The following is a 27,369-nucleotide window of genomic DNA, read 5'->3' as shown; positions in this document are numbered from 1 at the left end:
TGCAACCTCAGACCAGGGTTTAATTCTGCTGTAACCAGAGCTGCTCTGTGCATACCCTTGATACGCACCTGCCCAAGGGCTCAGGTATGGCCCAGGGAGCTGGACCCTGAAGCCACAACCTCCCTGGGGACAGTGAGGGCTGGTGTGGATGCTGGTGCCATCTCCACAAGAGTAAGCAATGGTGACAGAGCTGGAAGGGGCTCAATGCTACAGCACTGAGGCCAAATAAACCCTCTCTGCCCCACCAGAGGACAGGAGGCAATGTCACATCAAAGCACCAACTAATAGCAACGTGTGGCTGTCACAGTCCTGTCCCCAGGATGGGGCAGAGTGCAGGATGAGCTGCTCCCAAGCTGAGTCCCTCCCTGCGGATGGAGCTGGTCCCACATCATTTATGGCGTTTCTTCTTCTGCTCTTTGCGCTTCTGAGCCCTCACGTCCTTCTTCAGGCGGCTGTCAACAACCTTGAACTGGCCCTTGACGCCCGGAGGACGGCGCACGCGGCGTCCCACACCCTTCTTAGCCACCAGGTAGGTGACCTGCCGCTTCTCCTTGGCCAGCCCAGCCTTCTTGTAGATGCTGGGAGAGAATGGCAGAAGGGGAGACTTGAGACCCTGGCCCAGCCCCATCAGTTTGCCCCCAAAATGGGGCTCCTTTGCTTCCTCTATCACCCCTCAGGGTGGGGACAGATCCAACCCTGCTGGGTTACACACAGGAGCTGTCCCTGTGTGGGGCTGCAGGGACAAGGCATCAGGAACCAGCCCAGCACAACAGGCAGGATCTGGACCCCAGTTTCACCACTCACCGCCGCAGCTGGGCCACCTTCTCCCGCTCCGAGATATCCACTGTGCTCACCACAGCCTCCGCTTTCTTCTTCATCTGCTCCATCTTCTTCAGCATCTGTGGGGACAGCGAGATAGGGATAAGGGGCATTTGAGGAGGGATGGAGCAGCCCGGCTGGGAGGCACACACAGGTCCACAGCCCCACTCACCCGCCGCTTCTTGCGGGCTTTGGCCTCTGCCACCTTCTTGATGGGACGGGCGTTGATCTCACGCCAGCGCTGCCGATAGGCCTCGACCGTCTGCCGGTCCACCGGGATCTGCCGGCGCCGGTGCTGCTGCTCCTCCTCCGTGAACCACGTGGGCAGCTCCCCCTCATCCTCATTGAAGGAATACCTGGGGGGATGAGTCAGGTGAGTGGAAGCAGGATGTGGGGTCTCCTCACCAATCCCTCTGCCTGTTCCCTGTTGGGAGAGCAAGTACCTGTTGAAGGAATCATCAATCAAGTCCCGCCTGGCCTTCTTGGAGGTGGCGATGACAGAGCCAAGGGCCAAGCCCTCTGCATCCAGGACACGGGCTCTTTTCACTGCAACATATAGACAGGTTAAAGCTTGGCCTATCTAGAAGCAGCCCTGGGAAAGCCTGGTGTGACCCTGCCTCCAGTCCCTAAAAAGGGACTCACACGGTATCACTGGGCACACATGGGTCCAGGAGCCCCCAGCACTCACATGGATTCTCGATGGGCACCACCTCAAAGCCACATGGCTCAACACGGCCCCGTTTCCTCCCCACTGGTGTTGGTGGCCTGCAGAGAGGAGAGGTCAGGGCTGGGGTGCTCACCTCACCTCCCAGCTCCCCAAGACTGTGGAGCTGTGAAAGAACATCCGAGCATCCCTCTTGCAGGCCTCACCTCTCCTCATCGCTGCTGCTGTCATCATCACTGCTCTGCTCATCCTGCACTTTACCAGTGTCAGGTCCTGTGTCTGTGGCAGGCGGGGGCTCAGCTGGAACTTCCTCCTGAGGCACCTTCTTCTTCTGCTCCTTCCTTGTTGCTTTGTCTGGGGAACAGGAACCACTGGGTGAGACAGGGTTGAGACAAACCCCACTGCAGAGCATTCCTCTGGACACCCAGCTCACAAACTGTGCAACAACACAGGTTGGAAACAACCTCTGGAGATCTCCAGGCATGCTCAGAGCTGTATCTCCACCATGGTGCGATCCAGTGCCCATCCTGGGCCTTGGGGCTGTCCCTGTGGCCCCCCCACAGCCCCCACTAACCTTTCTGAGACTCGCGCTGTTTCTCAGCCAACATCTGCGACTGCCCCAGCTCCAGCTCCTCATCTGCATCATCTTCAATGCCAGCAAAGGCATCCTGGGGATGGGGAGCAGGAGATCAGGGGACACAGGGAAGCTGCTGGGCTGAGGCTGTTGTTGTGGGCCCAGCAGGACTCACCTTCCCAAACCACAGGCTGGTTTGCCGTTCCTCCAGCACCGACTTCTCCTCCAGTGGTACCAGCAGGGGATTCTCCTGTTCCTCCTCTTCATCCTCATCCTCCTTCTGCCTAAACTTCACCCTGGTACGAGCAGCACCAGGATCAGACCCCCCCAGCCAGGATGGGGTGTACCCACTCTGCCCAGGGAGGTCTCTCCTGCTCTCACTTCTCTGCGCCCTGCTCTCGCCTCTCCCGCTCCAGCCGCCGCTGCCGGGCCTCTATCTCAAGAAGCTCCTCCGGGTCCAGGTCGCTGGCCAGGGACACATCGTCCTCTCCTTCTTCATCCGAGACATAAATGTCATCATCCCCAGGTCCTATCTCCAGGAGGGCATCCGCTGATGCCATGTCCCCTCGGGTCACCTCGTTCAGCAGCTGCAACACAAGTAAAACAAGTCATCGGTTACAGCCCATCAGCCACGTGCCCACCACTGTCTCAGCCCCAATAGCTCTGGGAGCCTGGCCTCCCCTGGCCCCACACACCGGGGTCCTGTGGATAGTGCGGAGGGAGAACATGCTGGTGTCACCATCATCGGCAATGGAGACACCAGGGAGGTCCATCTTCAGCTCCACACGCTCACGCTGCTTCCGCTGTTCCTTCAGGATCTTCTTCTTCTTTCTGGAAGAAGCAGAGGAATGAGGCTACACTCTGCCTGCCCCTGCCACCCCCTCCACGTCTCCAATCCACATCCACTGCCACGTCAGTGACAGATCTCCCTCACAGCACTGTGACCTCCCTGTGAGGGGTCCCCAGTGGGGACAAAAGGGGCCTGTTCCAGCCTGGAACTGCTTCACCTGCTTGGAGGAGCAGATGGCTCTGAGGACCCCAGACCCACAAACCCCACCTGCTGTCAGCAGAGGGTCGGGGTCTGACACTGCCACCCTCTGTGCCCATGGCTGGAGCCTCCCGTGCTCCCCCATCTCTCATGTGAGATCCTTTTACCTCTTTAACTCTGCCAGCTCCTTGGCCTTCATCTCTGCCAACGCCAGCTCTACCTCCTCCTCTTCCTCTTTCGCCACCTCATCAGCTGCAGCTCCTGGTGATGTCTTCTTCTCCTTCCTCTCCTCCTCTTTGCTTTCCTCCTCTTCCCCGGAGCTCAGGCTGCCAAAAGGACAGAGCTCAGGCCACCTCTCCTGGTGGCAGACTCATCCCACCATGCTAGAGCTCTGGGGCAACCCTTGCTGTCCCTACTTGATATCCAGCTCCTTTGCCTGTTCCTTCAGCTTTTTGGCCAAAAACCTCCGCAGCTTTGTCCTCCAGTTCAGCAGAGCTCTGTGTGGGGAGGCAGAGAATCAGAGACAGCCACCAGGGCCAGCAGCCAGTCTGTCCCAGTCACCCCCAGTACCTGAGCTCTTTCCTTCCCAGCACACGGATGTCCTTGCAGCACTGCCGCAGCTCCTCCGTGGTGGAGCTGTGATTCTCCAGCTCACCATCCCCCAGTGTGATCTGGGCAGAGCAGAGGGAAAGAGCTGTTCCCCCTGAGCTTCAGCCCCTGCTGCTACAGAGCCATAGCTGGGGCACCTGGCTCCTGCTTTGCACAGCTCTGTGCTCCTGGGGAGGCCCCAGGGGCCACCAAGGTCCCCTCACTTCGGGTCCTCACCTCGTTGGCCTTGGAGAGGAAGTCCACGGGGTTGGGAGCCTTGAGGAAGTCCATCAGGGTGAAGCGGTGGTAGAGGGTCATGTCACCATCTGCATAGCCTTCTGCCTACAGGAGGGAGTGGTGTGAGCTGTAGATGCAGCTTCAATCACCCCTAAAGGCTGAACGATGGCAGATAACTCATGTCTTGCTGTAAGTGTCCACTTAAACATGCCTGCATGATCAAGGAATGAGGCAAGCCCCAACCTGCCAGCTCCAGTGTCTCCCAGTCCCATCTCACATTGAGAGGTAATAGAGGTCTGTGTCAGGTCCATGCCCAGCTGAGGCCACTTGACAGTCTTTGCTGTCCTGTGTCCTAAAGACACTCACAGAGACACAAACCCAGTGGCCAACCATTGCAGGGAGGGTTTTACTGGTCAATCCCCAGCTTCACAACTTTTATCACCATTTCCCCATCACTGCTCCACCTTCTGAGGCTGCAAACCTCCCCAAAACTGGCTCTTCCACCACTTTGCATCACCAGAGCTTTCATTTTCCTGCGTCATTTTCCTTATTACAATGCCTCTGGTCCCAATCCCCCAGCCCCATTTGTGTCTTTGGCCTTACTCATACCTTCGGTTTCTTCTTGCTGACCAACTCAGTAACAGACTTAGTCTGAACTTCCACCTCCTTGAAAGCGTATTTTGGGTCAAAGAACTTGCTGTCAATTTTGTCTGGGGCCTGATAACCTGTGATGGAGAAATCAGAGCTAGCAGCAGGCTTTTCCCAGCCCCATGCCAGCAGCTGCAGGTCCCCAGGCCACTCACCCTGGCACACCACGAAGATCTCAGCAGACTCATTGCGGGATGCTTGGGGCTTGGTGGCCTGGACCTTGCTGAAGAACTGCTGGAAGATCCAGAGGAGGGGCTGGTAGTCCCGGGAACGGAAAACCTTGGTGATGAACCAGCCACCCTTGCAGAGGAAATCACAGGCCAGTCGCAGGGCCATGAGGGTCAGGTTGGCTGGAGCAGGGGAGAATAGCAGTTATCCCTGTCCCCAGTGCCCAGCTCCCTGTCCCACTGCACACCCCATTGCCCCCCTGCCCTGCTGGGCTATGGGGTGTGCCCACCCTTGTAGCCCAGGCAAACCCCACCTTGGGAATAGGCATCATGCACCCAGCTGGCTCCCACGTTGGGTGCTCCATCGTTCAGCACCACATCCACCTTCCATGTCTGCAGCTCCTTGCGCAGGGCCTGAGGGACAGGGACATGCATTTGTCCCACTAACCCCCCTGCAAGGCAGCACCCCTCGTCCAGCTCAGCTCCCTGCCTCTGTCCAACCCCCAGGGAGCCCCAGCTGAGCAGGCAGAGTGATGCCCACTCCCACTGCAGACCAGACTGGCACGTGAGGCTGGGGACAAGGGAGACAGGTTCATACCTGGCGGCACCTCTCAGTGGTGATGTCCTCCTGCAGTGTCACCACATTGGGAATGGGCTTGATGGGGACCAAGTCCACCCCTGGGAAAAGACGTGAACACTGACTGCAACCTCTCAAAACCGAGCTTGGCTTCCCCATCCATCCTCTCTGTCCACCAGGATCCCAACCCCAGCATCCCCTCCTTTGGCTACATCCAGGCACTGTGGTGCAGGCTCCTGCCCCAGTCTGCTCCTGCTGGGTCCCAACACTCACCAATGATCAAGCTGGAAACCGGCATGAATTTGGAAGCCACTTGCAGCCTGGAAAGAGCAGAGAGGAACAGAGCTCCAGCAGGATGACAGGAGAGCCCCCAGCATCGAGCTGCTCTGCCAGGGGGCTGGGATCAGCTTGGGTGTCAAGGGCAGAGCCACAACAGCAAACCCACAGCGCTGCTTTGGTGCCATGCCCCGGGGCAGCACCGGGCTGGGACCGGGGCCCGCACCCCACTCACCACCCGCCGGGGGCCGCGCACAGGTCCAGCAGCACCCGGGCCTTCTGCAGGAACTGGAACTTCCTATTGAGCTGCAGAAGCTTGAAGGAGGAGCGGGACCGGAAGCCTGCGGGATGGAGCGGGGCTCACGGGTTAGCAGGGGTCGGGGGCACCGCAGGCTCCCCCAGCCCAGCCGCGCGCCCCTCACCCGTCTCCTTGGCCAGGTGGTAGAACTTGTCCCTTCGGCTCTTGCCCAGCTTGCTCTTCTTGCCCATGGCTGCCCAGCACAGGGCCCTGCGCGGGGCCCGGACCCTGCCTCAGCTGCGGCCTGCGGGGATCAGACCGGCTGAGGCAGGGCAGGGCCGGGGTCCCCTCAGCCCGGAGCCCCCTTCCCCTGCCCAGGCAGCAGCCACCCCGCGACACACACCCGATCCCGGCCCCGATCCCGGCCCCGATCCCGGCCCCGATCCCGGCCCTGATCCAGGTCCCGATCCCGATCCCGAATCCTATCCCGGTGCCGGTCCCGGTCCCGCCGCCACCACGTGCCCTCACAACCTTCCCGTCGTGCCCCGCGCCACCCCCAGACTTCCGCTTCGCCGCTCCTTGGCCACCATGTTGAGTGTGGCGCTCCCCCCCCCCCCCCCCCCCCCCCCCCCCCCCCCCCCCCCGGCCAGGCGGGTTTCCTGGGGCCGGAGAACGGGGAGCGGTAACCGGTACCCTCGGAGGCTGCCTCCTCCGCTGCAGTCTCCCTGCCCCGCTGCGGGATCGGAGGCCAAACCCCGTCCATGGTGCTCCACGGTGGGGGAATCAGCTCTGACCGTACCAAGATGGCGGCAACGCCGCAACCTGAGCGCTGTACGCCATGCGGGGAGAGGAAGTGACGCAATCGCGCCTGGCGTGCAAGAAGGAAGGGGGCGGCGGCCATCTTTGTTGTCGGCCGGGCCTGCGCCGGGTCCGGATGCCGGCGGAGAAGATGGCGGTGGACGGGCCCGAGCAGGTGAGGCCGGGCCGGGATGGGATGGGAGCGAAGCGGGGACGGCCGCGGGGTGCTCGGGCCGCTCCGTGCTGCCGCGGGGCTCTGCTGCCGCCGCATGCGGTCGGGGCCTGTCGGGAGCCGTGACTCGGCGGGTCTCGCCTCAGCCTCCCTGAGGGGACAGGGGGTGCGGGGGGAGGCTGCAGGAGAAGGGGGAGTTGTGGGTGGGAATGGTGGGAATGTGGGTGCCGGAGAGGGAGTTCTCAGGTGTTGTGGTAAGAAAGGGGTGAGAGGTTTAAACTGAAGCAGGGGAAGTTCAGGTTGGATACAAGGTAGAAGCTCTTCCCTGTGAGGGTGCTGAGGCGCTGGCACAGGGTGCCCAGAGAAGCTGTGGCTGCCCCATCCCTGGCAGTGCTCAAGGCCAGGTTGGACACAGGGGCTCGGAGCACTGCTCCAGGGGGTGCAATGGCCAGGGCCTGGGGCCAGGGCCTGTGGTGCTGAGCTCTGCTGTCCGCAGATGGAGATGGATGAAGGGAAGGGCGGCACCGGGCTCCGGCAGTACTACCTGTCCAAGATCGAGGAGCTGCAGGTGAGCCAGGCCTGGGGGTACACAGGGTGCCCAGCCAGGGCTGTGTCCCACATCCCTGTGCTTGCACTGGGAGCAGCCACAGCCTGCGCTGTGCTATGGGTGCCATGCACTGGGGTGGGAGGAGGAAACGCTGCCCCAGGGTGCTCTCACAGCCTTTGGGTGGTGGGGGGAGCAGGAGATGGGTCCCACCTCTTGGCCATGGGGTGTAGCTGTGCCCGGCTGGGAAGGGCTGTCCCCCCCAAGCCTCTGTCCCAAACAAAGGCCGTTGTGTTGGTGCCCGCGCTGGGTTGCTGTGAGCACTGCATGGGATATTGAGGGCACAGCAAAGCTCGTCTCCCAACAGCTCATCGTGAACGAGAAGAGCCAGAACCTGCGGCGCCTGCAAGCGCAGAGGAACGAGTTGAATGCTAAAGGTATGGCTCAGCTCGCCTTGTTGTCCTCCCTGGGGCTGGTGGCCCCAGTTGCCAGCCAGTTGCTGCCCTCCATCATGGGCTGGGATGGGCACAGTTGCATGTGGCTGGTGCTGATGCCTCCCTCTCTGCAGTGCGCCTGCTGCGGGAGGAGCTGCAGCTCCTGCAGGAGCAGGGCTCCTACGTGGGAGAGGTCGTGAGAGCCATGGACAAGAAGAAAGTGCTGGTCAAGGTATGGGGCTGAGAGTGATTCTGGGTCAGAGTGGGGTGGGGTCTGACAGATCCTCTGTTTGATCCCCCAGGGCTTGGCATGGGTGTGAACGTGAGCTCTGAGGGGATGTAACAGCTAAAAGATGGGAAATGAGTTTTTTGTGCTCCAGAGGAGCACATTGTGGCTGCTCTCCTGGGCCACACTGCTGGTGGGAGGCAGCCTGGGGACAGGAGGGGCTGTGGGTGTTCGGTGGTGGCCGAGCTCCCTGGCTCCTTCCTGCTGCTCCAAGCACCCATTGTGGCTGTTGGGTACAGGAGATAACTCCTGGTGGCAACTGTCACTTTCCAGGTGCACCCAGAGGGGAAGTTCGTGGTGGATGTGGACAAGAACATCGACATTAACGACGTGAGTGGTCAGGGAATGTGGGAGAGGACGTGGGAAGCCCAGAGCTGCCTGTCCTGCCCTGCCCAGGGGTGCTGAGTTCCCCTCTACTCGCTGCAGGTGACCCCCAACTGCCGCGTGGCCCTGCGCAACGACAGCTACACCCTGCACAAGATCCTGCCCAACAAAGTGGACCCGCTTGTGTCCCTCATGATGGTGGAGAAGGTTCCAGATTCTACTTACGAGATGATAGGGGGCCTGGACAAGCAGATTAAGGAGATCAAGGAGGTGATTGAGTTGCCTGTCAAGCACCCTGAACTCTTCGAGGCTCTGGGGATCGCTCAGCCCAAGGCAAGTGCTGGGGGCCAGCATCTGGGGGCTTTTTGGGGGTTGCCCCTGCTGCCTGTGCACCATGCATGGGGTGCTGAGCTGTGTGTGTGGTCATTGCAGGGTGTGCTGCTCTATGGACCCCCCGGCACAGGCAAGACCTTGCTGGCCAGGGCTGTTGCCCACCACACTGACTGCACCTTCATCCGTGTCTCGGGCTCGGAGCTGGTGCAGAAATTCATTGGGGAAGGTAACAGAGCGCAGGGGGAGGTGCTGGGTGGCCTTGGGCCCGGCCTCTCGCACAGGGTCTGGGGCAGATGGAACTCAGTGTGCCTGGGCTCAGCCCTCTGCTTCCTGCAGGTGCCCGCATGGTGCGGGAGCTGTTCGTGATGGCCCGGGAGCACGCTCCCTCCATCATCTTCATGGATGAGATTGACTCAATCGGCTCATCCCGCCTGGAGGGGGGCTCTGGTGGGGACAGCGAGGTGCAGCGCACGATGCTGGAGCTCCTCAACCAGCTTGATGGCTTCGAGGCCACCAAAAACATCAAGGTCAGAGGGTACCATCCTTGCCGTGGGGCCGGGGCTCTGTCCTGCTGGTCATGGTGTGGCCACAATGGTGATGGGTGCTGTCCCCGTGCAGGTGATCATGGCCACAAACCGCATCGACATCCTGGACTCGGCTCTGCTGCGCCCCGGCCGCATCGACAGGAAGATCGAGTTCCCCCCTCCCAACGAGGAGGTAGGTGTCCCTGCGGCCCTGCTCCTGTCCCCAGCCTGTCTGGAAGCCATTCCTGCTGCTGCAGCCTTCGCTTTGCTGCCGCTCTCCCCCAGGCCCGTCTGGACATCCTCAAGATCCACTCCCGGAAGATGAACCTGACACGAGGCATCAACCTGCGGAAGATTGCGGAGCTGATGCCAGGGGCATCGGGTGCGGAGGTGAAGGTGAGCCCGGGCCCCATGGTGGCACTGGGGCTGGCAGAGGGGGCAGAGGCCGGTGGTGACATCCTGTCCCTCGCAGGGGGTGTGCACGGAGGCTGGCATGTATGCGCTGAGGGAGAGGCGGGTGCACGTCACGCAGGAAGACTTTGAAATGGCTGTTGCCAAGGTAAGTGCTGTGGGGGAGGCGAAAGAGGTGCGGGGGGGGGGGGGTCCTGCAGCAACAGCTCCTTGTTGGGGAGGAATAAATGGGTCTGGGCAGCGTCTGCTGGGACCTGGGAGGTGAGAAACTTGGTTGGGGTCAGCTCTGGGGACAGACAGCAGGGTTAACACCCATGCCCTGCAGTGCTGATCCAGCAGCACAAGAGGGACATGGAGCTGTTGGAACAAGTGCAGAGGAGGCCATGGGGATGCTGCCAGGGCTGGAGCAGCTCTGCTCTGGAGCCAGGCTGAGAGAGCTGGGCTGGGGCAGCCTGGACAGGAGAAGGCTCCTGAAGGGGAGACCTGAGAGCAGCTCCAGTGCCTAAAGGGGCTGCAGGAAACCTGGAGAGGGGCTTGGGACAAGGGCCTGTAGGGACAGGCCAAGGGGAATGGCTTGAACCTGCCAGAACAGGGGAGACTGAGCTGAGCTCTTAGGCAGAAGCTGTTCCCTGTGAGGGTGCTGAGGTGCTGGCACAGGGTGCCCAGAGAAGCTGTGGCTGCCCCATCCCTGGCAGTGCTCAAGGCCAGGTTGGACACAGGGGCTTGGAGCAGCTGCTCCAGTGGAAGGGGTCCCTGCCTGTGGCAGGGGTTGGAGCTGGAGGAGCTTTAAGGCCCAACCAAATCAGTCTAAAATTTAAGGGGGCTGTCCCCATGTGAGCGACATGGGAGGAGGGCAGGGAGCTGACAGTGCCCATGCAGGGCTAGCACAGGGGGTATTAGCACCCAGCTGGAAGGCCCCAACTGTTGTCTCCTTTGTGCCCAGGTGATGCAGAAGGACAGCGAGAAGAACATGTCCATCAAGAAGCTGTGGAAGTAACAGCGAGGCCAGGGCTGCTCCTCTGGCTGTACCACCTCTAATAAAGTGCTGCTACGGCCAGGCCTGTGCCCTGCTGTGGGGCTGGGGGGTGGGAACGGGGGGGGTGTTGGGACTCAGCACACACCCACACGAGCTGCTGCTAACTGCTTTTATTAGAAAACATCCAAAATAAGACAAAAACTGGTTACACAAGAGGCAGAGCAGGCACCCCTGAGCCGTGTAAACCCACCCCCCTCTGCCTGCCCCCCCGCAGGAGGCAGAGCCGCTCCAGCCTGGGCTGGGGGGGGAGTTAAGGCACTTCGGTGGCACTGTCCCCTCTGCCCCACTTGGTCCCCTCACTCCCCAGCATCTCCAGTTCCCTCCGTAGCCCTGGGGGTCCCACTGGCTGCAGGCTGCTGGGGACAGAGCCACCCCTCCTGCCCCCCCTGCAGTGCGGGATCACTGGGGCCGAGTCACTCGTTCTATAAATCAACTGATTGTCAAAAACTTCCCCTAAAAAACCCTTGGTTCCGTCTAAAAAAGAGCAGTTTGGGCCGAGCCAGCCCTGAGCTCCCCCCCCACTGCATAGATTGGGGCCATGGGTGCAGGAAGAGGAACTCAATATATTAATCAAATACAAACCCACTGTACAAAACGCTTTTTTTATCTATTGTTTTATAAAACCTGCTCACAAAAATAGTGCAAAACGTCAGGAGAAGGGGGGCTGGCGTTTGGAATGACACGACTTTGGTTGCAGAGGGGCAGGGCCGGGCCTGCCGTGCTGGCAGCTGGGCTCAGGGAGAGCAGGAGGCAGCTCCTGGTGCACACAGGCAGCTTGGCCCTGCTGGGCAGCAGCTCCAGGAGGGATTTGGGCTGGAGCTGAGGAGCGAGGAGCGCAGGAGGGATGCGGGGAAGCATTAGCGCAGCACGGGGGCTGCAGTGGGACTTGGAGGGGGGGGGACCGGGGGAGCCTCTGCTGTGCTCTGCCTGGGGCCAGAGCTTCTCGAGGGGAGCCCGGGGGTGGCTCCGAGTCCCTCCAGGCACATGGGGTTTGTGCAAGTGCTGTTTGATTCCAGTAAGTACCATCAGGCTCAGGCAGCAGCGAGAGGAGGAGCTCCCGAGCCCCCGCTGGCCCCTTTAGGTGAGGCGGATCCCGAGCACTTGTTCCAGTTCCTGCCGACGCTGCTGGACCTGCAGGAGATGGATGGGGGTCAGCGGCCACCCCATGCTCCCTTCCCACCATCCCAACCCTGACGCTCCCCTCTGGCACAGCACAGAGCCCACCTTAGCAAAGATGTGTCTGCCCACAGCCTCCTGCGCCCAGGGCTGCTGGTAGAACTCGGCTCTTCGCTCCTCCTCGGGGTTCCCGATCACATCTGTAATGATCTGAGCAAAACACGGGATGGGGGGGGCATGGGGTGAACCCCAGGATCACCCCTCTCCCCCCAGCCCTTTGCTCTGCCCAGCTGCAGGGTTTTACCTTGAGATCCCTCCTCTGGGATTTGATCCATTCCTGGATGAAATCCTGGGGGTTGTTGCTGAAGCTCAGCATGAAATCGCGCTGTGTCTTCAGCTGGTTGATGGATTCGATGGTCTCATGGATCTAGGGAGAGCACAGGGGGTGAGAGGCAGCTGTGACCCCCCCGAGCAGGGCACTGGTGCCACCAAGCTCCCCCCCCCCAGCTCTGCAGTGTGCCAGCCCAGTGCATACCTTGGCATCCAGCGAGGCGATCTCCTGCTGGTTGGTGGTGGAAGCCAGGAAGTTGCTCATCTGAGCCTTCAGGGGATCATCCACCTCCACATCAATGTCGTAGCACGCGGTCTTCTTCTGGTCATTGGGGTCCACGCTGGCAGGAAAAGGGGTGTTGGGGGACACTTTGTCACCCCTACCCTGCTGCAGGGCTGGATCGAGTGCCCCAACAGAGCCCCACATGGGTTTGGATCATTCCTCCTCTGAGTGACTTCTGCTTTGGGCTGCAGACCTCAGCCCCCCTGCAGGTACCACTCTGCACCCCACAGAGCCATGGGGAGCACTGCTCATCACACTCTCCACCCCTACCTGATGGTGTGGTTGATGATGATGGGATCTGGGTGCTGCAGGAGCCCTGCCAGCTTCATGGGGATCTCAGAGAAGCGCATGCGGATGCAGTTGAAGATCTGGAGGGTCAAAGTAAGAGTCTGCATTGGCAGGGCCCCCCTCCACCTTTGAGAGGCCCAAGCAAGAGGAGAGGCTCTCCCAGCCCTGGTTTGTGCATGGCAAGCTGATGGATGAGGTCTAAAATGAGACTGGGGCTTGCTGCCAGCCAAAGAAGCTGCTGTTTGTGGCTGTACTGGAGGTGGGAATGGGGCTCTCCCAGCAGAGCGTGCTGGGGCCGCAGGGTGAGGGCTGACCTGGCGGAAGTAGCGGTTGCAGTTGATGTACTCCTTCTCGTGGCTGTCCTGCAGCTTGTTGTGCTTGATGTAGAGCCACAGGGCCTGCATGATGCTGGCGCGGGTCTGGGTGTGCACCCCAAGCAGGCGAGCCAGGCGAGGGTCCAGTTTGTACTGCGGAGGCTGCACGGGCACAAAGGAGCATGGAATCACACCATGGTTGGGGCTGGAAGGGATCTTAAAGTTCATCCAGCTCCAACCCCTGCCATGGGCAGGGACCCCTTCCACTGGAGCAGCTGCTCCAAGCCCCTGTGTCCAACCTGGCCTTGAGCACTGCCAGGGATGGGGCAGCCACAGCTTCTCTGGGCACCCTATGCCAGCGCCTCAGCACCCTCACAGGGAAGAGCTTCTGCCTTATCTCCAACCTGAAATTCCCCTGTTTCAGTTTGAACCCATCACCCCTTGTCCTGTCGCTACAGTCCCTGATGAAGAGCCCTTCAAGTCCCTCTCCAGCATCCTTCTGGTCATAGCCCCCTTCAGACACTGGAAGCTGCTCTGAGGTCTCCACGCAGCTTCTCTTCTCCAGGCTCAACAGCCCCAGTGTTCTCAGCCTGGCTCCATACGGGAGCTGCTCCAGCCCCTGCTCATCCTTGTGGCCTCCTCTAGACTTGCTCCAACAGCTCCATGTCCTCTTTATGCTGAGGACACCAGAACTGCACACAATGCTGCAAATGGGGTCTCATGAGAGCAGAGCAGAGGGCCAGGATCAGCTCCATGACCCTGCTGCTCATGCTCTGGGGTGCAGTCCAGGGCATGGGGGCTCTGGGCTCAAGCCAGGTCACGTTCAGTTTCTCATTGACCAACACAGGCTGCAGGGCCCTCTCTGGTGCTTGGAAGTGACCCTCTCCCAAGTGTGGTGCCCTGCACATCCCTCGTGCCACCACTGCCTGTGTGGTCCATGCCTGGAACTCTCTGTGCTCCCTCCCACCCTCACAGCCCCACAACAGCATCATACAAGGTGATGCCCCAGCCCAGGCCCCACCTGCCCCCCCCTCAGGCTGCCCCACACAGCCGAGCCATGCAGGAGGCCAGAGCAGCACCTCTGTGTCCCCAGGGCCCTACCTGGTGATCCAGCATGAGCAGCAGAGTGCATTTCACATTGACATCGCCCGGACGCTTCACTTGGAAGCCGTCGGTCTCCTGGGTTGTGGGCAGCCGGTGCCACTGCGGGAGCAAGGGGACACTGGGTAACTCCAGGAGTGTGACAAGGCACCTGCAACCAGGCCTCCCATCTGCAGAGAGCTGGGCCCTGGGCTGCGTGCAGGGCTCCAGCAGAGGCAGAGAGCCTGGAGCCACCACAAGGGGCTTCAGCCCAGAGCCCACCCAGTCCAAAGGATATGGCTCAATGTGCTCCAGAGGCAGGTGGGAGTTTGGGTGGGCTGGGGAGTTACAGCCCTGAGCACTTGATGGCAGGGACTCAACCAGCTCCTGGAATCCCCACAGGATCAATCCTGCCTCGGGCACTGCAGGGGATGCTCATCAGAGCTGTTCACAAACCAGCACACAAACAAGCACTTCCTGGGGTAAAAAGCATGAGCTGGGTACAGGGAAAACCTGTTCCAGGCAGGAGCACCCAACAAAGAGCTGCTCCCACCCACAGGCAGTGCTTCACCTCCCACCGCTGCAGTAGGCTGGGAGGTAAGGGGCAGACCCCTCTTCCCTCCTGGCTCTGGGATGCACAATGAGCTCCTGTGTTGGGCCTCATGCAAACCTGAGGGACCTGGGGCTGTCCAGGCTGCCTCCAGAGCCACCCCCTGGCTGCAGCCCCAGAGCTCAGCTCTGGCTGTGTACTTGGAACCATGGAATCAACCACATTGGAAAAGCCCTTTAAGCACATCCAGTCCAACCATTTCCAAGGCCACCCCTGCCCCATGGCACTGAGGCCTCCTCTCCACGCTGTGTGAACACCTGCAGGGCTGGTGCCTGCAGCCCTGCCCTGGGCAGCCTGTTCCAATGCCTGAGCACCCTGTGGGGCAGGAATTGTTCCTCAGCTCCATCTAAACCTGCCCTGGTGCAGCTTGAGGCCGGTTCCTCTTGTCCCATCCCTTGTTCCTTGGGAGCAGAGCCCAGCCCCTCCTGGCTCCATCCTCCTGTCAGGCACTTGGAGGGAGCCATCAGGTCCCCCTGAGCCTTCTCTTCTCCAGCCTGAACCCCCCAGGTCCCTCAGCCCTTCCCCATCTCTCTTGTGCTCCAGGCCCTGCACCAGCCCCATTGTCCTTCCACTTGCAGGCAGGAGGGGGTTAAGAGCTGAGCGGGCAGCACTTGCTGCCAGGACCCATCACATCAGCCACCAGCCAGTAGCAGGGAAGAACACTTGAGTCTGATCCCCCATGGAGGGCTCAGCACCATCCCCAGCATCCAAAAGCCTCTTGCTCAACACCCCAATGCACCAGGAGCCTTCCATCTCACCTCCACCAGATGGTTGTCTGGCCCATACAACTCTTTGTCCAGCTCTATGACGAGGCTCTTGAAAAAGGAGGAGAACTTCCTCTTCTGCTTGCTCGGCTGCAAAAGAGAGCAGAGACTTTGGCCTGATGCTGCCACAGAGGGCTTCAACCCCAAAACCACCTCCATCCAGCCCAGGGCACCAGTGCTCCTCCCAGAACCTGTCCATCCCTGCCTGTATCCTTACATCCTCCAGCAGTTTGCCCTCCACACGCAGCTCCCAGGAAGCCACACGTTCCCCACCTTCCCCTTCCTCTTTGGCTGGGGTGAAAGTGTTGGAGATGTAAATCCTCAGCTTCCGCTTTTGCTGTGAAAGACAAAAAGAGAGGGGGGGATGCTTGGAGCGAGAGGGGGGCTGCCAGCACCCAGAGCAGCACCCACCTCATCCCCCCCATCCCATCCCATCCCATCCCACCTCATCCCCCCCCATCCCATCCCATCCCATCCAGCCAGTGTGGCCAACGCACCGTCAGCGGCTTCTTAATGGCCTCCTGAATCTCCATCCTCTTCCGAGCGATGGTTTGGTCCAGCTTGCGCTCGAAAGCGAGGAGGTCCATGTAGGCCTGGGATTCTGGGACCAGTTCCCGGATCTGCCAAACAGGAATGGTCAATTCCTTGTGTGCTGGGATGGGGCTGCATCCCCCACACCAGCCCCAGCAATGCTACCGGTGCTGGGCTGACCCACCAAGGAGCCACCAAGTGATGAGTCCAGCATGACAGCATTGATTTCTCATCTGAAATGCAAGACTACAGCCTGCAAAGCTCTCCCCACATCCCAGAGCTGTGCTGCAGACCTCGTTTTGGAGCCTGTCCCTGTGCTCACAGGCAGGTGATGTATCCTATCACAGGCAGGTAATGTAACCCTGGATTACCAAGGGGCTCAACATGCTCCTGGGGTCCCTACCCCAAGCCATTGCTGCTCATGGCTTGCTCAAAGTCCTGCTTGTCCAACTTAGGCATATCCCAAACCTTCTCCTGCCAGCCCAAGAGATAAGACATCTGGGTAGGTTTAGGACTGAGCTGCAATGCTCAGTGGGCAGAAGGCAGCTCAGTGAGATCCTCCTCCTCCTGGCTCCACTGGGAAGGCAGCACAGGTCCCTGATGCAGCTCAGTGCCTTCCCCATGCACTCACCCTCTGTGGCAGCACCTTGTCAGCCATCTTCCTCCTCTTCACCCTGCAAAGAGCACAGAGACAGGCTCAAAACATCCCATAGGACATCCTGCAGCCTGTCCGGTGGGTGCTGGGGACACTGCTGAGCCCTGCTCGTACACTAGAAGCCTGGTGGCACTTTGGCCCCATCCAGGCCACTAGCAGGGCCAGGCTCCAGAGGAGGACCTCGCAGCATCCCCATGGTCTCCTCTGCTCTCCAGCAGTTCCAGGTCCCTCCTGTGCTGCTGCCCCAGGGAGGTCCCTGCACTCCAGCCAAGATGACTCCGGTGGAAGATGTTGGGTGTCTCAAGCCTTTCACAGGGAAGGAAATCCAGCCCCTGGGGTCAGTTTGCTTTGCTAAAGGTGCTGCAAGGCAGGAGCAAGGTGGTATAATGCAAAGCTGGGGCTGCAGCATGCTCCTGTCTGTTCCTGTATTCCCTCTCTAGAAATGGCCATCACATTTGGTACAAACCAAAGCCCATTTCCAGGAACCCACTTAAAACCCAACCAACCTTGCCATGGTGGAGCTGAAATGTTCATGGGTAAAAAGGAAACAGTGGCCACAGAGTGGCTGCAGCCCTGCTCAGAGCCAGTTTAGCTCTCTCCTGTAGGATCACAGAACTCCATCCTCTCTTCCCACCCCATGCTCTGCAGCACCTGTCAGGCTGCTTCCACCCTGATTCCACATCCCCATCCTGCTCAATGCCTTGATACAAAGGGAAACACTCTCCTCCCATTCTGCTGCATGCGTGAGGGTGCATGGGGCAGAGTCCAGCAGGCAGAGGGAAGTCCCTTTCCTCTGGCAGCAGGGAAGCAGCAGGGCAGTGGTGATGTACAAGGTACACTGGTTACCCTATGGACACACTGGGAGAGCAGCTCCAGCTAAAGAGGGGGGCAGAGCACTGCTTTGATTTCCTCCTGATGCATTATAAATGCTTCCTGCCCTGCAGGATTTGGCCACCCCATCAACAGCTGGCAATTCCCAATCTCTTGATCCGCAGCCATCTGGGAGCAAGCAAGGATGCTAGCCCAGCTTAGCATGGCTGATCCATGCAGCCAGCCCTTGGGAATGAGCTGCAGCCTTATCTGGTTGCTGACGTCTGCTCCACAGTGAGCTGCCCCTTGTCCCTAATCCCCAGCTTGCTTGGGATGCGCAGTCCCTGTGCAGAGGCTGCAATAGCCTGTGGAGGGATCACAGAGACAGCTGAGCTCAGGGCAGGGAACGGGACCTGAGTATCCATTAGGATGAAGAGACTCTGCCCTGAGAATCACAGAATCCCAGCCTGGTTTGGGTTGAAGGAACCTTAAAGCTCCTCCAGCTCCAACCCCTGCCACGGGCAGGGACCCCTTCCACTGGAGCAGCTGCTCCAAGCCCCTGTGTCCAACCTGGCCTTGAGCACTGCCAGGGATGGGGCAGCCACAGCTTCTCTGGGCACCCTGTGCCAGTGCCTCAGCACCCTCACAGGGAACAGCTTGTGCCTAAGAGCAGAATCAATCCTTGTCCTATCACTGCAGTCCCTGATGAAGAGTCCCTCCCCAGCATCCTTGTAGCCCCCTGCAGACACTGGAAGCTGCTCTGAGGTCTCCATGCAGCTTCTCTTCTCCAGGCTGAACAGCCCCAGTGTTCTCAGCCTGGCTCCATATGGGAGCTGCTCCAGCCACTGCTCATCCTTGAGGCCTCCTCTGGACTTGCTCCAACAGCTCCATGTCCTCCTTATGTTGAGGACACCAGAGCTGCACACAGTGCTGCAAATGGGGTCTCATGAGAGCAGACTAGAGGGGGAAAGACCCCAAGGAGCTGGTGCTGGGGCTTCTGGCAAGCACAACTGCTTGTAGCGAGGCTGCCTGGTTACTGTCACAGACATGAGAGTGCAGGGAAGCAGCAACCTGAGTGTTCTCTGCCCCCATCCCCATAGAACACCCCGGTGCCATCCCCTTACCCTCTCCTCTGGGTGGCCAGCGGGGGCTGTGCCTGGGGGGTCAGCAGGCGCTTCCTGAAGGGATCCATCATGGACTGTGGCAGGCCGGGTCTCATCGGGGAGGCTGCTCCATATGGGGGGGCTCCTGGTGGTCCCACCTGCAGGCCTGCCATGGGCATCCTGCTGCCAGGCGGCATTCCGGGGCGCTGGTGGGGAAGAGAAGAGAGGAATGTGTTAAACACTGCCCTGCAAGGGGAGCTGAGCTTTGCAAGGGACCAGCTGATGCCATCGGCCCTCTTGCTTCTTCCCAATGAGATTCCTGCAGCTCTATCCTTTCTCCAAGGTGTGAGCCAGGGACAGGGAAAGGAGGAGGGAAGAACATCTGGAGCTGCAGCCTTCCCACTGCAGCAAGTGATGGGATGAGCAGAAGGCACTGAGCACAGGGGAAGCCCAGCCTGGCAGCCAGCATAGCTCTGAAACCATGCATGGCCCTGAGCCACCACCACAGCAGGAGACATGGGACCTGGAGCATCTTGAAGGTCACTATTGCCTGCAAAGCCTGGGGACATCAGGTGCTGTGCAGAGGGTTCCCCTCCGGACAGCAGCACTGCTGGAAGTGATGCCTGGGAGGGGAGTGGAGCAATCCCACTCCCTGACAGCTCTGGGAATGAGGAAGGAAGCTGAGCTCCTGGTGCAGGGATGGAGGTGAGAGCTCACCCCCTGCCAGCACCCAGCTCCTGTCCTTCCCCCTTCAGGGACCTGGAAAGGGCATTAGGAGCCACAACACAACATCCAACCACCCCTGCAAGGGTCCCGACCCAGGCCAGCTCCCACAGCCCACGTGCATCCCCTGGCACAGAGCAGCTCGGCAATACAGGCAACCCCACAAGTGCCAGCACCTACACCTCCATGGACCCTCAGCAACCAGTTACAGCACCCCAGGACCCACTGGCTGCCCTGACACGCTCCAGCCTGCTGCACTGGGGCCTGAGCCAGCAGCTTCCCAGGATCCTTTGATCCTCGGCTCCCTGCTGCCAAGACACGAGGCTGGGAGAGCCACGGAGCCAGCAGAGCAACATTTCTGCTCTGCCGCAGCGTGCCAGGACATCCCCACAGCTCCCCTCCCAACGCACTTCCCTGCTAATGAAGCCACCTCATGACAGTGTCTTAAGGCAGCCCCTGTGATACCTAAAGGAGGCCAACAAGAAAGCTGGGGAAGGGGTTTGAACAAGGGGAAATGGCTTTAACCTGGCACAAGGGAGACTGAGATGAGATCTTAGGCTCAGATGGGTGGCAGGAGGGTTTGTTTGATGGCAGCTGGGGCAGGACCACGCTCACCTCCTCCCTGCAAAGCTGCTAAGTGCAAACCCAAGAGCTCAAGTTGCTCTGGAGGCCACTGGTGTCTCTGGAAGTCAGAGCCCCAGAACACACCAAGTGCTGCATCAAGAAGTGTCCTGCCGCAGCTCAAAACCACGCACACAAAGTGCTGAGCCCATTACACAACCTCATACTGGCTCTGCTTTCCTCTGAAGCAGCAGCTCTGGAGCCTGGCCTCACAAACCTGCCCTTGCTGAAGGCAGGAGCGTGTTTGTTCCCCTCCTTTGGATGAGCCCCATTCGCACAGCTCCTCGTGACAAGCAGGACTGCTCCAGCACGGCCAAGAGCCGCCTGCAGCCAGCAGCACCTCCTCTAATGCCAAACCCCACAAGGCCAGGACCCAGTTTCTCTGGGTTTATCAAGAGCTCCTCAGGGCAGGGCTGGGAGCAGAGGCAGCACCGAGATCCACACCCTTGGCAGCATTAAACCAAGGGGGTACTGTGTAAATACTGTTTGCAGTGTGGTTACAGGAGCAGTGTGCTGCTGATTCACCTACCAGCGCTTCTGGGGACCAGATCAGCCATGAGGAGCTGTGGAACTTCCAAGCAGACATTCAGGAGCCCCAAGGAAAGCCACACAGTGCAAGAGGTCACATGCAAGAGCCCAGAGCCTCCAGGAGCATGGAGAAGGCAGATGGCTTCTGGGCAAACATGTGCCCCTGGGTGCTCTTCAAGCCCACATAAGAGACAGTGATCGGTGCCATGGGGAACCTGGTGAAGCTCAGAGAGGTTCCCTACATGACAATGGACAACACAACCCCTTCCCACATGCACCGACAAGAGAACACTGCCAACAACTTGCTTGGACTAAGGTGACGTGGCCATGGCCAGCTCCTGTCCTTCAGCCAGGGCAGCTCTCACCATCACCACCATGCCCTGAGGCCTCTCCTGCCTCCCTCTGCCACTCCACAGCTCATATTCTTCCTCTGTCCCAGCTTTGGAGGCTGGCTGGATTGCTCTGCCAGCTCCACATCAGTGACAGCACCTTGTGCAAGGTGTCCTGTGTGTCCATCTGCTTTCTGGAGGGACAAGAGGCTGTGAGAAGAGAAGACAACTCTGTCAGCAGTGAGAGGTGCAGGGCAAGGATGAATGGATCTGTCACACTCCAGTCCTTACCATCACCTCTGCGAACATCTGAGAACCATCAGCCACAGCTGAGCTGCTGGAGGGGGTGAGTTCAGCCTTCCAGGGACCCGTGCTGAATCGCTTGGATGAGGAAAGGAAGGGAATGCAGAACCCTCCACACAGATGGATGCAGTTTTCCCTCCAGATTTGCAAATTAAGGGGAATGGAGAAACCTCTCAGCAAAACAGGACCAGCCTCTGCCTTGTGTTCAACAGCCCAGGGAGCCTCAGCCCCTCCGAACACACAACCCACCCAGGCTCGGGGCAGCCTTCAAAGCAGCATTACAGCCCTGGTGGGTGAACCCTGCCTCCATCCCCTTTGGGAAGCCCTAGAAATGAGCAGGATGCAAGCAGGCTTAAATTCAGTGTATTTGATTCAACCAGCTCAAGCCAAGGAGCCCTTCCTCTGCTCATTCCTGTCTAACACTCTTTGCCCCTCTGCCCACCCCTCTTCACCCAGGGCTGTGCTGCTGCCCCATTCCTCCGGGTCCTCGTCCTCCCCTGCCTGCCCCAGCACCCCTGCCAGTGGGGTGGACAAAGGGCAAACCCAGCAAAGCTCAGCTCTGAGGAACAAGCTGGACCTCATCCAGCCTTCCCCTGCAGAGAGCCCTTTGGAAATGGGACAGAAAACAGCTTGTTTCTGCTCCCTGCCAGAGCCAAAGGAGCGGATGGGGCTGGCTGTGGTTTAGCGGTTCATCCCAGGTCAATGCACAGGCCATTTGTGTTTGGGGAGCTTTGCTCAGAGTCAGCTTCAGCTGAATCCAATGGGAGGTTGGAAAGCTTCCCAATGGATGTTTGCTGGCATGACAGAAGCCTTCCTGCCTGCCAAAGGCCCCTTCTTGAGGAAGGGCAGCCCAGAAACTGAAGGCTGGTGGCAGAAAGGAGAAACGAGGGGAGCAATAAATCACAGGATGGATCTGCAAGAGGATGGAGGGTGAGCTTGAAGAGAAGCAGCAACTCCGAGCACAGCTCCCATCATCCTCCCAAGGCTGCAGCTCTTCCCTGCACACCTCCCCAGCAAGGGGAAAAGGCTCTTCCCAGTGCACATCCCGTTGTGCTCTGGCCAGAAAGGCACAAGCCAACTTTGTACACACTAACAGTGAGAGCTCACGTGCATCCTCGCCCGGGGCTTTGGGAGCAGAGCCCTGGAGAGATGCCAGGCAAAACCAGCTCTTCCTGCAAGTCCGTCCCCGCACGGCAGCACATCCCATTAGGAGAGATGGAGAAACAAACAGGATTTGAGCTCCATTGCCAGGCTGGTCTCAAGGAGCCACCACTCGACCCAGAGCTTTGCATGGACTGGGACCAAGTGAACCCCTCCAGCACACCCCAGGATGGTGCTTCCCCCTCTTTGTTATCCGTGAGCAGATCCCTCTTGGGAGAATGCCAGGGGGAGCCTGGCTTTGTGCTGGGGGAGATCTTCATATGGGAGGTGGCTGTTCTCAAGATGCTGTTGCAGGCTCCCAGCAAGCCCCCAAACTGCCCCAGCACAGTTCATCACACTCAGAAGAGCTGCTGTGTTCTGAGCCAAGAGGAGCTGTGGGAGCCAGTTGATGAGGAAGTAGTAAATCAAAAGGAGAAGGACAAAGCAACAGGCAGAGACACGGAGCAGGTTTAGACCATGTGCTGGGAACGTTTCAGGCACCAAAGGAGATGCTGGGTCCAGACAAACCTGCCTCACATCTGGAGCTGCAGATGTGCCAGGCCAGGGAAAGGAAAGGTCACAGGGATTCAAGTCCTAACACGGGCACAAACGCATGCAGGAACAAGGAACAAAGGTGCTGGGTTCCTGCTTGAAAGAGAAACTGGCAGCTTGGAGGCACAGATGGGAAGAGCAGAGAGAAGGGCCTGGCATAAACCACTGCCTTTGTGCTGCTGCAGTGCTCAAGTGCCCCGGGAACAGCTCTTGAGAAGGGGGAAGATGAAGTGAGGGCCTTCAACAGCAACTTCTGGAGATGTTGTCCACCCACTCCTGTTCCCCCAGGACAAACTGAGAGTGCTTCAGAGGCCACACCACACTGTTACTGCCTCCCTCCCTCCTGCTCCAAGGGGACTGCGTTCATCTGCTTTGTATCATCACTCAGTTAACTGGAAGCTCAGTCTATGATGAAACCTGCCTTGGAAACCCTTTCCCTTGGGAAGGGTGGGGTCACCTGGCCCAAGCAGCATCGCTCTGGTGCAGCTCCAGCCCTGGCTGCTGTCCCCAGGTCCCCTCCAAGCCAATCCCTGTCACCAGAGGAACAGGAACAGTTTTTCCCTGTTCCCAAGCAGACGGTGTGGATGAGGATCACTACACCCTCTGCAGCATGTCCAGGCCACCCCATCTTTCAGCTGGCTCTGCTGTCCACAAAGCACAACTCCCTTCACACTGCTGCCTGCCAGGGATGGGATCACTGAGGGCTCCTGTCCCATGGAAACCAGGCTCCCTCCCACCAGCAAGTGCCAATGAAACCCTTTTGCCACCTCTATGTACCACTGAAGCACCAGCACAAGGTAACCGTGAAGCCAGCAATAGGGACCAGTACAGGGGCTCTGCCCAGAGACCCAGCACCAAGCAGCCCAACAGCTCAGCAGACCACTCTTCTCCTGGACAAACCCCTTCCCATTCCGGGCATGGCACCAGCACTGGGAAGCTCTGGAAACATCAGCTCCCAGAAGGGACTCCCAAAGAGAGTTATCCTCATGAATTCCCTGCCGGAGCTGCCAGAAAATCAGCAGCAGGCACGCACGGATGTCAGAAGGATGAGCATATGTTGGAAAACCCAGTGCTTAAAGAGCCCTGAAGCACTTGCTGGTGCGCATGAGGCCTCTTGTGTCTCCTAGTGCCCAAATAATGGGGTTTCTTCATCAGGCCAGGGTGTAACGGAGCATGAAATCCTAGGCTGGGAGAGGCTGCTTTCCCCAGCCTGGGAACTGCAAACCAAAGGGCAACCCCTCTGGATCCCTGGGCACGGTGCTCACCACCAGCTCATGGTGGTGCCCATTGACCATCCCCACTGCACTGGTTTAGCAGTGCCAGACACCACGGTGCTGGCCACATCACCGTACACTGGCCATGTGCTCCCAACATGTGCTGCCAGTGCGGTGTTATGGCCAGCAACGGGGAGGGGGGAAAGGTGAGTATGTGTTCTCCTGTTCACTCACAGCACAGCTGCTCCATCAGGCACTGCTTTCCCAGCTGGATTTTGCAACACACAGAAGGTCAGGACAAATGGAAAGCCGTCCATTCACACTCTGACCGGCCTTGGCTGTGCCACCTCTGGTCTCTAGCACCAGGCTTCTCCCTGGTTTTAAGGCTACAGGGGGAAGTTGTTTCCTCATCCCGTGTTAACCAAGCTTCACAAGCCGGAAATTCCCTCGGCTGGATTTATTCCTTATGCTCTAACTCATGGGAATGAGGTGGGAGCTCTGGGGGATCAGTGAGAACACACTGCACAACCGGGCTCCTCTATTCCACCACAGATCTAACACCCCAAATACCCACCGTGTGCCCATGAGTGCGAGAGGGAGGTGAAACTGGAGTGTAGGTACACTTCTAATAGGGGCTGGTCTAATAGGAGATGGGGACCTGATGACTCCCTCCAAGTGCCTGACAGGAAGATGGAGCCAGGAGGGGCTGGGCTCTGCTCCCAAGGAACAAGGGATGGGACAAGAGGAACCGGCCTCAAGCTGCACCAGGGCAGGTTTAGATGGAGCTGAGGAACAATTCCTGCCCCAGAGGGTGCTCAGACATTGGAACAGGCTGCCCAGGGCAGGGCTGCAGGCACCGGCCCTGCAAGGGTTCACCCCCCTCAGTGCCATGGGGTGGCCTTGGAAATGTTTGGCCTGGATGAGCTTAAAGGGCTTTTCCAACCCGGCTGGCCCCAGGATCCTATGGATCGGGCTGGAACACAGGAGGTTTCTTCCCACTTTACTCCCGCTCAGGTTTACTTTCCCCTCTCCCGCAGCTCCTCCCTGAGGACTCGCACCCGCAGCACCGAGCGGCTCCCCCGCCTTGCCTGAAGAGGCGGATGAACAGGTTCCGAGCAGGGCCGCGCTACGGGAAATGGCTGCGGAGCCGCGGCCGGGCCTGTGCCGGCAGCCGCGGGGAAGGCCCCAGAGGCCGGCCCAGCAACCCCCACCCCTACCGGGGCCTTCAGGGCCCTCCGTGCCCCCCCCTCACACCCTCCCGAGGCCGCCTCACCTGGTACTGCGCGGCGGCCGGGCCCATGGGCCGGTATCCGGGGGCGGCGGCGGCAGGAACCGGGCTGGGGCCGCGCATGATGGCGGGGCCAGGCCCCGGGGGCGGCGGGGCGGCGGCGGGGGGCAGCGGGCTGAGGGGGAAGGAGCCGCGGCCGGCCATGACGGGAGGGGGGGGGCGGCCCCGGCCGCGCGGGTCACACGGGAGCGGCGGCGACCGCGGACCGACTCAGCGCGCGCCGCCCGCTGGCCACGCCCCCCGCGCTGGGACCACGCCCCCTCGTGAGGCCACGCCCCCCCCCCCATGCGAGGCCCCGCCCTCCCTCCTCCCACCAGCGCTGAGGCTCCGCCCCAGACCCCGCCGCGCCGAGGCCCCGCCCACCAGGGCCCCGCGCTCCCTGAGGCTCCGCCCCCCGTGCGTGCGCGCGGTCCGGAGCGTGTGCGAAGGCGCGCGCAAGGCGCGTGGGGGCGCGGGTGCTTTGCGCGCGCGTGCACGAGAGGGGGTCGTGTGTGCGCGTGCAGGGGGGGACCCTTGGGAGCTCTGCGTTGGCCGCCGGGGTCCCTGCGGAGCCCCCTGTGGGGCTGGGGCCCCGCCGTAGGGCTGGTGTGGGGCAGGACCCGGCAGAGAGGCTGGTTCTGGGCTGCCTTATGGGGCAGGGGCTCAACCCCTCTGCCCCCCACCCCCGGCTGCTGCCGACCCAGCCCCGTTTCTTGCTCTTTGCATCCTTTCCTCCCTTCCTTCCCCCCCTCTCCTCTCTTGCTGCTCCATTTCCACCACCGGAGCAGTCACCCTGCGGGCACTGGGCAGGCGGGCGCTCCCCTTCCCTTTGCCACCACTGCCTTGCCCAGGCAGGACACAAGCACCCAGCCCTGGGTCCTGCCCGTGCCCACTTCAACCACCCTGGGGACCAGGACGGGAGCAGAGCTCTGCTGCCTTCTCCCAGCGAGCACACTGCAGCAGAGGTGGGGTGCTCTGGGGTGCTGGACCATGGAGCATCCCTGTGTCTTGCTGTCTTGAATCCATCTTCTGGGGTTAAGAAGCAAAAGGACGTGCTGTGGTGGGGTCACAGCACATCCCTACAGATGGAGACTTCTGGCATTCATTTAAAAGTAAGAAAGTAGAAGTTTTGCTGATTTTCAGCTGAAATTATAAGTGACAATGGGCACCCCAAAGGGGATGGGGTCTCCCCGCTGCTCCCAGCCCCACTGCGGTGCTGGGTGATCATGGGGTGGCCTAAAAACACCCCTTGGTGTGTGTGGGGGCTGCATTCATGGACATCAAACCCAACAAGCAGGGCTAGGGAAGGGGTTTCCTTGGCACAGGGATGTGGTGTAGGGCTCCTCAAAGGAGGCTGCTGGAGGTGCCAGCAGCCCTTATCCCCTTCGAGCCTCACTCCATGGGCACTAGATGGAGCAAAGCACCCAAAAAGGAAGTTTTCCTGTGGAATTACATTTCCTGCAAGCCGCTGTTTGATATGGTCCCAGTGGGGGATGAAATGGGGAGGCAATGAGGTTTGGGGACAGTTGGTGCTGCCCTACCCAGGTTCTTCCACCACAGCCATCATGAAAACACGGCTCTTCCCTTCGGGAGCACTGAGCCCTTCATGCAGTGGAAGACGAAGCCCTGCTCTGGTGGTGATTACAGAGCTGCTGATCACCCTTCATGAACGGTGGGCAGTCAAAGTGATGATGTCTTTCCTCTCCAGTGGCTCCATCACAGTGTCCCGGGCACTGAGTACAGGCAAAACCCATCTGAAGGTCATGGTGAAGGCTTTTTGTGTCATGGTTGTTGCTGAAGACCTTCCCCTGAGTGATTTCCTATCTATTAATGGGTCAGAAAAGTCTCCTTTCAGCCCTTTCCCTCTTACAAGGTTTCAGTCCTCAGCAGAACTTTGTCCCAGTGTCATTCCTGGTGGCTTCTCAGCTCCATAGGACGCCAGCAATGAGGGGTGTTTATGGCTCCATGGTTCATCCATGCAATCACTGCTTTGTTTCAGAGTTGGCTTGTGCTGGGCACTGATTTCCCATAGGAAAACCATTCTCCAGGGTGCAGAGCTGCTTTTCCTATTAATCTAACCCAAATAATCCTCCTTTTCTTTGCTGGAATGTAAGGGATGCTCCTAAACTCCCCAAACCTTCAGGGAATAAGGAAGATAACCGAAAGGTTT

The 27,369-nt window shown here is 59.7% G+C and overlaps 3 protein-coding genes across 3 annotated transcripts; 1 reads left to right on the top strand and 2 right to left on the bottom strand.

Annotated features, from left to right (window-relative positions):
- FTSJ3 (FtsJ RNA 2'-O-methyltransferase 3) lies at positions 1 to 6,148 on the bottom strand. The gene is made up of 21 exons (XM_034070321.1): positions 5,961 to 6,148; positions 5,774 to 5,879; positions 5,536 to 5,582; positions 5,284 to 5,363; positions 5,000 to 5,099; positions 4,674 to 4,868; positions 4,480 to 4,595; positions 3,871 to 3,975; positions 3,616 to 3,716; positions 3,462 to 3,542; positions 3,213 to 3,371; positions 2,753 to 2,888; positions 2,439 to 2,644; positions 2,233 to 2,353; positions 2,058 to 2,151; positions 1,690 to 1,837; positions 1,508 to 1,584; positions 1,263 to 1,365; positions 992 to 1,175; positions 805 to 899; positions 1 to 578 (listed from the first exon to the last, which is right to left on the bottom strand). Exons 1-21 carry the CDS (start codon positions 6,025 to 6,027, stop codon positions 389 to 391), a joined length of 2,511 nt encoding a protein of 836 aa, XP_033926212.1. The 5' UTR covers positions 6,028 to 6,148; the 3' UTR covers positions 1 to 388.
- Positions 6,149 to 6,605: 457 nt separating this feature from the next.
- On the top strand, positions 6,606 to 10,659 carry PSMC5 (proteasome 26S subunit, ATPase 5). The gene is made up of 12 exons (XM_034070323.1): positions 6,606 to 6,749; positions 7,243 to 7,314; positions 7,658 to 7,727; positions 7,859 to 7,956; positions 8,284 to 8,340; positions 8,437 to 8,667; positions 8,767 to 8,893; positions 9,004 to 9,194; positions 9,286 to 9,384; positions 9,477 to 9,587; positions 9,664 to 9,750; positions 10,546 to 10,659. Exons 1-12 carry the CDS (start codon positions 6,615 to 6,617, stop codon positions 10,597 to 10,599), a joined length of 1,332 nt encoding a protein of 443 aa, XP_033926214.1. The 5' UTR covers positions 6,606 to 6,614; the 3' UTR covers positions 10,600 to 10,659.
- Positions 10,660 to 10,736: 77 nt separating this feature from the next.
- On the bottom strand, positions 10,737 to 25,358 carry SMARCD2 (SWI/SNF related BAF chromatin remodeling complex subunit D2). Its single transcript, XM_034070322.1, has 13 exons — positions 25,206 to 25,358; positions 18,544 to 18,728; positions 16,586 to 16,628; positions 15,921 to 16,043; positions 15,641 to 15,760; positions 15,418 to 15,513; positions 14,071 to 14,172; positions 12,970 to 13,131; positions 12,638 to 12,735; positions 12,290 to 12,425; positions 12,059 to 12,181; positions 11,863 to 11,964; positions 10,737 to 11,769 (listed from the first exon to the last, which is right to left on the bottom strand). Exons 1-13 carry the CDS (start codon positions 25,281 to 25,283, stop codon positions 11,716 to 11,718), a joined length of 1,422 nt encoding a protein of 473 aa, XP_033926213.1. The 5' UTR covers positions 25,284 to 25,358; the 3' UTR covers positions 10,737 to 11,715.
- Positions 25,359 to 27,369: the final 2,011 nt, after the last annotated feature.

Source organism: Melopsittacus undulatus, chromosome 17 (assembly GCF_012275295.1).
Source record: "Melopsittacus undulatus isolate bMelUnd1 chromosome 17, bMelUnd1.mat.Z, whole genome shotgun sequence".
Taxonomy (NCBI): domain Eukaryota; kingdom Metazoa; phylum Chordata; class Aves; order Psittaciformes; family Psittaculidae; genus Melopsittacus; species Melopsittacus undulatus.
The sequence above is the reverse complement of the archived record's forward strand: the minus strand, read 5'-3'. Positions and strand labels throughout refer to the sequence as shown.

What these genes read in the sequence shown, in the direction of transcription:
- FTSJ3 (XM_034070321.1), bottom strand. Translation starts at nt 6,027, where the DNA reads ATGGGCAAGAAGAGCAAGCTGGGCAAGAGCCGAAGGGACAAGTTCTAC. An exon ending in GATCTTCGTGGTGTGCCAGG is followed by an intron (nt 4,596 to 4,673) that starts GTGAGTGGCCTG and finishes TCTCCATCACAG; the next exon opens with GTTATCAGGCCCCAGACAAA. An exon ending in CTGGGAAGGAAAGAGCTCAG is followed by an intron (nt 3,543 to 3,615) that starts GTACTGGGGGTG and finishes CTCCCCACACAG; the next exon opens with AGCTCTGCTGAACTGGAGGA.
- PSMC5 (XM_034070323.1), top strand. Translation starts at nt 6,615, where the DNA reads ATGCGGGGAGAGGAAGTGACGCAATCGCGCCTGGCGTGCAAGAAGGAA. An exon ending in CGGTGGACGGGCCCGAGCAG is followed by an intron (nt 6,750 to 7,242) that starts GTGAGGCCGGGC and finishes TGCTGTCCGCAG; the next exon opens with ATGGAGATGGATGAAGGGAA. An exon ending in TTGAAATGGCTGTTGCCAAG is followed by an intron (nt 9,751 to 10,545) that starts GTAAGTGCTGTG and finishes CTTTGTGCCCAG; the next exon opens with GTGATGCAGAAGGACAGCGA.
- SMARCD2 (XM_034070322.1), bottom strand. Translation starts at nt 25,283, where the DNA reads ATGCGCGGCCCCAGCCCGGTTCCTGCCGCCGCCGCCCCCGGATACCGG. An exon ending in CTGGCCACCCAGAGGAGAGG is followed by an intron (nt 16,629 to 18,543) that starts GTAAGGGGATGG and finishes TGCTCTTTGCAG; the next exon opens with GGTGAAGAGGAGGAAGATGG. An exon ending in CCATTAAGAAGCCGCTGACG is followed by an intron (nt 15,761 to 15,920) that starts GTGCGTTGGCCA and finishes TGTCTTTCACAG; the next exon opens with CAAAAGCGGAAGCTGAGGAT.